The sequence below is a fragment of the Uloborus diversus genome, chromosome 3, assembly GCF_026930045.1.
Source record: "Uloborus diversus isolate 005 chromosome 3, Udiv.v.3.1, whole genome shotgun sequence".
Taxonomy (NCBI): Eukaryota; Metazoa; Arthropoda; class Arachnida; order Araneae; family Uloboridae; genus Uloborus; species Uloborus diversus.
Genome location: NC_072733.1, coordinates 127,057,367 through 127,066,294, shown reverse-complemented (window position 1 = coordinate 127,066,294; position 8,928 = coordinate 127,057,367). Strand labels below are relative to the sequence as shown.

The 8,928-nt window shown below is 35.2% G+C and overlaps 2 protein-coding genes across 2 annotated transcripts; both read left to right on the top strand.

Moving 5' to 3' along the window:
* The first annotated feature begins 4,352 nt into the window (after positions 1-4,352).
* On the top strand, positions 4,353-5,909 carry LOC129218935 (tigger transposable element-derived protein 4-like). Its single transcript, XM_054853255.1, has one exon. The coding sequence runs from the start codon at positions 4,353-4,355 to the stop codon at positions 5,907-5,909; it is 1,557 nt and encodes a 518-aa protein (XP_054709230.1).
* A 766-nt stretch (positions 5,910-6,675) lies between these two features.
* On the top strand, positions 6,676-8,232 carry LOC129218934 (tigger transposable element-derived protein 4-like). The gene has a single exon (XM_054853254.1). The coding sequence runs from the start codon at positions 6,676-6,678 to the stop codon at positions 8,230-8,232; it is 1,557 nt and encodes a 518-aa protein (XP_054709229.1).
* The last annotated feature ends 696 nt before the right edge of the window (positions 8,233-8,928 follow it).

Here is an 8,928-nt window from a genome sequence, read left to right as displayed (position 1 = left end):
ACATTCTATAAAACAAAATTCGTTGCAATGGCGCTAGCTATTTTGTTCCTCTTTCCCTGCCTAAACTAAAATAAAAGATTCTCCACACATGCATACATAAGCATTCATAACCATGCTTCATAATTCTAAATGTTCCAAAACGCTCTGAAAGTAATGAAAAGCAAATCAATTACTTATGAAACCAAGGCTTTAGACATGTTTTAGACTTTCAGGCTCCATGTGGAAGGAAAAGTTTGTGTGTGTGAGTATATGGACAACGGATTATAAATTCAAGAAAAAGAAATACAACTTTTAGAGCAGATATGGGATGAACATGCTGCGAGAAATGAAATAACGCTTGATGGAGTACACATAATTGAGCATACCGGAGAAAACATTTCAGAATTGAATTTATATTTTTCATGAATTCTTAAACCCATTTTGATGTTACCCTTCAGAAGGGTGTCACCCGACTTAACGATGCTACTGCGTTTGATAGATTAATTAAAAGTAAAAATATTGGTGGAACATTTTTGGATTGAAGTATTTATATTTTTTGCAAACTCGTAACTCCATTTGTGTGTCCCCCACAAGGATATCCCCCGGGCAAAGACAATGATGCTACTGTGTTTCATCAATTAAATATATAATTTGAAATATTTCAGAAAAAAAAACAGAATTAAAGTATTTATATATTTCATCCTCAGAAATCCATTTTGACGATCACCTCCTAGAAGGGTTTTATCCAGTGTACCCCCCCCCCTCGGAGCAATGCTATTGCATCTGATAAATTAAATATAAATTTGAATGTTTGAGAATTTTTAAAAAGTTTTTATATTTTTTCCATGAACTCGAAAATTTCTTTCGGATCCCCCCCTCACCCCACTGACGGGGGACGACCGTGGCGGACTGCTCCCATCGCCCTGTGTGAAAATCTCTAAAGAGTTTTTTTTTTTTTTTTCAATAAGCTATGTGCAATATGTGTGAGAAAACGAACAGTTTACAGAAATACAGGGTTTGCATAAAAGAATATCCCGGTTTTAAAAATTTATATTTCATAAACTATTGCACTTAGCACTATAAATGATTCATAAAAATAAAGATAAACTGTGTGTTTTTTCTTCACTCACAAATGTTCGATGTGGGCGTCTTTCGTAGCGCGACACACATCTATAACATACATTTTGGAATGTTTCACTGTCAATTTTTCGTAATGCTGCACATATCGTCGCCTCAGAGCAACAGTAGGATATCTTAGGGTTATTATTGGGATTAAATGCTTTACTGTTGTTCTGAGGCGACGATATGCGACCTTTCAGCTCTTACATTGTTGTAAGCAATGGTGGCGTATAAACCGTCTTTGACAAAACCTCATTAAAAAATAAATAAATAAATAAAAACAAGGGGTTAGGTTTGGGATTTGGCTGGTCCAGCGCTGCGGAACGCCAGTGGCGCAGCGAAGTGGAGATTTGGGGGTAAGCCCTCCACCCAGAGTTCTTGGTTTTAATTTTATTTCCAATACTAATACAGTAGTTAATACACGTGTAAGGACTGTTGTGACCAAAAAACCCCTTCCAGAAGGAACTTCTGGCTGCGCTAGTGCGAAACGTGCATATTTAAGTAGTTACTCACGTTAAAAAAAAACTTTCACAGTTTATCTTTATTTTTATGTATCATTTATAGTGGTAAGTGTAATAGTTTATGAAATATAAATTTTTAAAACCGGATATTCTTTTATGATAACCCTGTATTTTTCATAACATTTCATCGTTTTATCCGAGTGAATAATGAGTATCAACTTCCTAAAATGGCAACAATCATTGCATTTGTAAGTACAGCGTCTAATAACTGTAATATTGCTTCGACCACCAGCCTACTCATAGTAAGGTTTTATCTTAAATATACATTTTCCGAGAATCGCTCATTTTCTTGTCAACAAGAAACGTTTCAATTGGCATTTGGATCCATTACGGTAGTTTTCGTCAATTGTCTTTTCATGTTTCTCTCTTTAAAGCAATTTCCCTTAAAGACGCGTGTCTCAGTTGAAGAACTGATGCTTTTGAGAGTTCACAGAATAATTTCGTCTTGTAGATCATCGGATTAGACAGAACAAGATTTTTTTTTCCTTCCAGATGACCCCGTGCGAGACGTTTCAGCATCTACACAGTTTCTGCTTTTCTTACTATTCCGCGTTATTGACTCAAATAAAAGTAGGAGCGGAAGAATATGATTTTGGAGTCATAAAAATCATTTCAGAAAATGCTAGTGGCATTCTTGCTTGGATTGAAAACGAAGATAATGTTGAAAGGTTGTGTAAAGCAGAGATTCAGACAGCTGAACATAAACAAATACGTTTAATACGAAACATGGGGACACACATACAGCAAGACACATAGAAAAGTAGTGAAGCCCTGATAAACAGACTGCGGCTCTTTAAATAGAATAGAGGGCAGATTTTCAGCATCCAATGATGTTTCTCAAATAGCAATAAGCTTTCTTCAAAGTCCGACGGTGGATTAAAGAAGAGATTTTGCGAACTCCGTGGAAAGCTGCAAATGTCTCTTCCAATAAGAAATAAGCACAGTTCTTTCTTTTAAACCAATGGAGAAAGCGATTACATTCAACACCCGCCCTTAATCGCTTATTACTAAACAACACAATGACATAAGTTCATGCAATTTAAATTTAGGAAGAGCCTTAGTAAACATATCAGCAATTTGTTTATCAGTAGAAACATATTCAATATATATATTTTCAACATTTAAAATATTTCTAATAAACTTTAACTTAACATCAATATGTTTCAATCTACCAGAACTATTTTCATTAGTTATACATTTGATTGCAGACTGATTATCTTCATATATGACAATGTTATTTACAGTAAAAAATTCACATGCAATATTTTTATAATACACTAGATCTAATAAAGACTTACCAACTGCAAGTATACCTCAGCTTCAGTAGAAGAAACAGCTATTGAACTTTGTTTCTTCACGCTCCATAAAATTGGACACTTTTTATAAAAAATAACGTAACCTGAAACTGATTTGCGATCACGCGGATCAGATGCCCAATCTGAATCAACATACATAGATAAATCAACATTAGAGTCACAACACTTACTATACACAATTTTATAATCCGATGTACCTTTTAAATATCGCAGAATTCCTTTAAGTCCATTCCAAGCCGATTCTGTTGGATTCTCCTGCAATTGAGTGAGACAGTTCACAGCGAACAGTATATCGGGTCGTGTTGTCATCGCAAGATACAATAAAGATCCAACTAGTTCACGGTAAGGTCCTTTGAAGATACTAGTTCCTTCCTCAAAGTCAGCTGGAGTGGACTTTGCTTCTAAAGGTGTTGCACTCGGCTTGCACTCACTCATGTTAAATCTCTTTAATAGTTTAAGAATATACTCCTTTTCATCTAGCACTAATTTAGTAGAAGTAAATTCCATAAGAATTCCTAAAAATTCAGAAGCTGGTTCGAGTTTGGACATCTGAAATTCATTTTGAAGAAGTTTAATCACAATCATTATTTCCGAATCATCTGATCCAGCGATAAGAATATCATCAACGTATAAACAAATTATTATTTTTCTTCCATTCACAATTCTGATGAAAATACACGGTTCCGAGTTTAACTGCTTAAAATTAATTTTCAACATAAATTGCGAAAATCTGAAGAACCATTGTCTAGGCGCTTGTTTTAATCCGTATAAACTTTTATTTAATTTGCATACTCTGCCAGATGAATCGTTGAATCCTTGCGGTTGTTCCATAAAAACAATTTCTTGCAACTCACCATTCAGAAAAGCTGTTTTCACATCCATCACATAAGCCTTTAAATCCTCTTGAAGAATCGAAACAAGAACTAATCATAAACAAGGCATCCCAATGACTGGCGAATAAGTTTCTACGTACAGTCGAGTCTCCGTATAGCGAACACTCTATTTAGCGAAGTTCTCTATATAACGAAGCATGTTTGGTGACACTGAAAGTTTCAATAAAAAAGCATGCAAATCTGTCTCTCTTTAACGAATATCAAATGGCCAAATTTCTCTATTGCGAAGTTTTTATGTGGGAGAAAGACGATGTTTCCGAAAATAGAAGTCTTTCTTCTGGTGCTTTTGTCGAGGATTACTCATAGTACAACTTTCTTATCTTGTCTTTCAACATTCCTTTCTTTTTGTCACTTGTGTCGATGGAAGGAGAGAGACTTGAAAGGAGGAGGGAAGAATTCCCAGAGGGGGTGAGGTTTCTTGGAAATGTGTTGACCGGATGTGGTGTGATGGATTCTCACTCTTGAACTGACGTGCACATTTCGCTCATTTTCATCTTGCTCTGCAACGTGCTGCGTTGCTCAAAATGTCGAAGAGAAAGTGTTTAACCATAAAAGAAAAAATTTCACTTCTCAATGATGTTGAAAGCGGCATCAAGAAGAAAGATGTAGCCGCAAAATATGGCATTCCTGCTAACAGTGTATCCACTATACTAAAAAATAAGGATTCCATTTTAAGTAAAGCTGGTGAAGTAGGGAATTCCAATGCAAAACGAGTACGATTGTGCGTGTATGACGACGTCGATCAAGCAGTTTTAAAATGGATTCATTCCGTGCGGGATCAGAACTTACCTTTGTCAGGTTCGCTAATTAAAGAAAAGGCATTGCAGTTTGCCAACGCATTAGGCTACTCGGAACTCCAAGCAAGTGTTGGATGGTTGGACAAATTTAAAAAACGTCACATGTTGGTGCACAAAGTAGTTTCAGGAGAAAGTGTTGATGTGTCGGATGAAAGTTGTGAGCAGTGGAAAAATGAAGTGTTAAAACCGGTATTAAAAGAGTACCAGCCAAAAGACGTGTTTAATTGCGATGAAATGGGACTCTTTTTCAAATGTCTCCCAGATAAAACTCTTACTTTTAAAGGAGACAAGTGTTTTGGTGGAAAACGTAGCAAAGACAGAATTACAGTATTGGTTACTTCAAATATGACAGGGGAAGAAAAGCTGAAGTTGCTAGTTATTGGGAAGAGTAAAAACCCTAGATGTTTCAAAGGCATCAAATCCTTAGAAGTGAACTATCAGAACAGTAGAAAAGCTTGGATGACAGGCGAAATTTTTGAGAAGTGGTTATTGGACTTGGACAAAAAGTTTGGGAAAGAAAAAAGAAAGATTGCATTATTTGTAGACAATTGCCCATCACATCCACCTGAAGTGAAATCCAAAGTGAAGAACATAAAACTTATCTTTCTTCCTCCAAACACTACCTCGAAATTGCAACCGATGGATCAGGGGATAATTAAAAATTTAAAAGTCTACTACCGAAAGCGAATTTTGCGAAAAATGATTGCCTGTGTTGAAGAAAACCAACAGTTTTCTAAAACATATGTAGACTTGAGGACTTGCATTTCAGAATTGTCTAAAGCTTGGCAATCTGATGTGAAAGTCACAACAATTTCCAATTCATTTAGAAAAGCTGGATTTGCGAAGGAATTTTCATCAGGAGAACAAGAACAGGAGTCTCACGTGGACAGTGAACCAGATGTTACAGAAATTTGGGACGGTTACCGTGAGAAGAATAGTTTTACAGATGATGTCAATTTAGAAGATTTTTTAACAATTGATGATGGTTTGTCAACTACTGGTCATTTGACGGAAGAAGAAATTCTGGACTCAATTGTAATGAGTAATGATGAGGATGAAGATCAAGATACGGAAATATACTACCCATCGAAACCATCCACATATGAGATCAGAAAAGCTTTTGACACCATTCGTTGCGGATTGCAATACCAAGAAGATGTTCCAGAAGAAGTGTTTAAATCACTTCACTCTTGTGAAGAATTTTACGAAAAATGTGTTTCAAAAGTGCAGCAAAAAATCACGGACTATTTTCAATGCAAAACTACTGTCGTTGACGAAATTTAGGTATGATTTCTTTAACCTATTTATGTAAAAATTTACTAAAATTCACCAATTGTGCAACAGATGCAAGTGGCATTCCTAATTAAATTTTAGTTAATTAATTCATTTAGTTTTATTTTTTAATTTGTTACTTATGTTAAATTAACTTCAAAATACTCAGTATTTTTCGTGTTTTCATGTATATAACCTTAAAAAAAAAAAAAGGATTTAACTTAATGTACATGAAAATTAACCATAAAAATTTACTACTTTCTATATAGCGAAGTTTCTATATAACGAACCTTTTCAAAGGTCCCTTGCGACTTCGTTATATGGAGACTCGACTGGTCGAGTCTCCGTATAGCGAACACTCTATTTAGCGAAGTTCTCTATATAACGAAGCATGTTTGGTGACACTGAAAGTTTCAATAAAAAAGCATGCAAATCTGTCTCTCTTTAACGAATATCAAATGGCCAAATTTCTCTATTGCGAAGTTTTTATGTGGGAGAAAGACGATGTTTCCGAAAATAGAAGTCTTTCTTCTGGTGCTTTTGTCGAGGATTACTCATAGTACAACTTTCTTATCTTGTCTTTCAACATTCCTTTCTTTTTGTCACTTGTGTCGATGGAAGGAGAGAGACTTGAAAGGAGGAGGGAAGAATTCCCAGAGGGGGTGAGGTTTCTTGGAAATGTGTTGACCGGATGTGGTGTGATGGATTCTCACTCTTGAACTGACGTGCACATTTCGCTCATTTTCATCTTGCTCTGCAACGTGCTGCGTTGCTCAAAATGTCGAAGAGAAAGTGTTTAACCATAAAAGAAAAAATTTCACTTCTCAATGATGTTGAAAGCGGCATCAAGAAGAAAGATGTAGCCGCAAAATATGGCATTCCTGCTAACAGTGTATCCACTATACTAAAAAATAAGGATTCCATTTTAAGTAAAGCTGGTGAAGTAGGGAATTCCAATGCAAAACGAGTACGATTGTGCGTGTATGACGACGTCGATCAAGCAGTTTTAAAATGGATTCATTCCGTGCGGGATCAGAACTTACCTTTGTCAGGTTCGCTAATTAAAGAAAAGGCATTGCAGTTTGCCAACGCATTAGGCTACTCGGAACTCCAAGCAAGTGTTGGATGGTTGGACAAATTTAAAAAACGTCACATGTTGGTGCACAAAGTAGTTTCAGGAGAAAGTGTTGATGTGTCGGATGAAAGTTGTGAGCAGTGGAAAAATGAAGTGTTAAAACCGGTATTAAAAGAGTACCAGCCAAAAGACGTGTTTAATTGCGATGAAATGGGACTCTTTTTCAAATGTCTCCCAGATAAAACTCTTACTTTTAAAGGAGACAAGTGTTTTGGTGGAAAACGTAGCAAAGACAGAATTACAGTATTGGTTACTTCAAATATGACAGGGGAAGAAAAGCTGAAGTTGCTAGTTATTGGGAAGAGTAAAAACCCTAGATGTTTCAAAGGCATCAAATCCTTAGAAGTGAACTATCAGAACAGTAGAAAAGCTTGGATGACAGGCGAAATTTTTGAGAAGTGGTTATTGGACTTGGACAAAAAGTTTGGGAAAGAAAAAAGAAAGATTGCATTATTTGTAGACAATTGCCCATCACATCCACCTGAAGTGAAATCCAAAGTGAAGAACATAAAACTTATCTTTCTTCCTCCAAACACTACCTCGAAATTGCAACCGATGGATCAGGGGATAATTAAAAATTTAAAAGTCTACTACCGAAAGCGAATTTTGCGAAAAATGATTGCCTGTGTTGAAGAAAACCAACAGTTTTCTAAAACATATGTAGACTTGAGGACTTGCATTTCAGAATTGTCTAAAGCTTGGCAATCTGATGTGAAAGTCACAACAATTTCCAATTCATTTAGAAAAGCTGGATTTGCGAAGGAATTTTCATCAGGAGAACAAGAACAGGAGTCTCACGTGGACAGTGAACCAGATGTTACAGAAATTTGGGACGGTTACCGTGAGAAGAATAGTTTTACAGATGATGTCAATTTAGAAGATTTTTTAACAATTGATGATGGTTTGTCAACTACTGGTCATTTGACGGAAGAAGAAATTCTGGACTCAATTGTAATGAGTAATGATGAGGATGAAGATCAAGATACGGAAATATACTACCCATCGAAACCATCCACATATGAGATCAGAAAAGCTTTTGACACCATTCGTTGCGGATTGCAATACCAAGAAGATGTTCCAGAAGAAGTGTTTAAATCACTTCACTCTTGTGAAGAATTTTACGAAAAATGTGTTTCAAAAGTGCAGCAAAAAATCACGGACTATTTTCAATGCAAAACTACTGTCGTTGACGAAATTTAGGTATGATTTCTTTAACCTATTTATGTAAAAATTTACTAAAATTCACCAATTGTGCAACAGATGCAAGTGGCATTCCTAATTAAATTTTAGTTAATTAATTCATTTAGTTTTATTTTTTAATTTGTTACTTATGTTAAATTAACTTCAAAATACTCAATATTTTTCGTGTTTTCATGTATATAACCTTAAAAAAAAAAAAAGGATTTAACTTAATGTACATGAAAATTAACCATAAAAATTTACTACTTTCTATATAGCGAAGTTTCTATATAACGAACCTTTTCAAAGGTCCCTTGCGACTTCGTTATATGGAGACTCGACTGTAATAAGTAACAAGCAAAAAAAAAAAAAAAAAACCGCTCGCACACAAACACACGTAAACAATAAAATTAGGGAGATTTTTTTTTAGTTTGATGCTGCTTCATAGTTTATAACAAGAGCGAAAACATAATTGCAAAATATAGAATTACAAATGTAGGATATTTGTGGAACAAAGAGAGAGAAAGAGTTTGGCTGAAATTTTTCTGACACAAGGGTATATTTATCTCGATTATCATAAATCAGAAGTCAAATAAAGAACGATCTTTAAAATACCTTTCAGGGAAATGTCTCAGATTAAGTAAAAGACCTTTTTTCTTACAGTGAAATGAGAAAGATCTTTAAGTCTTCTTGAAAACTACTACGAGCCTAGCTGTT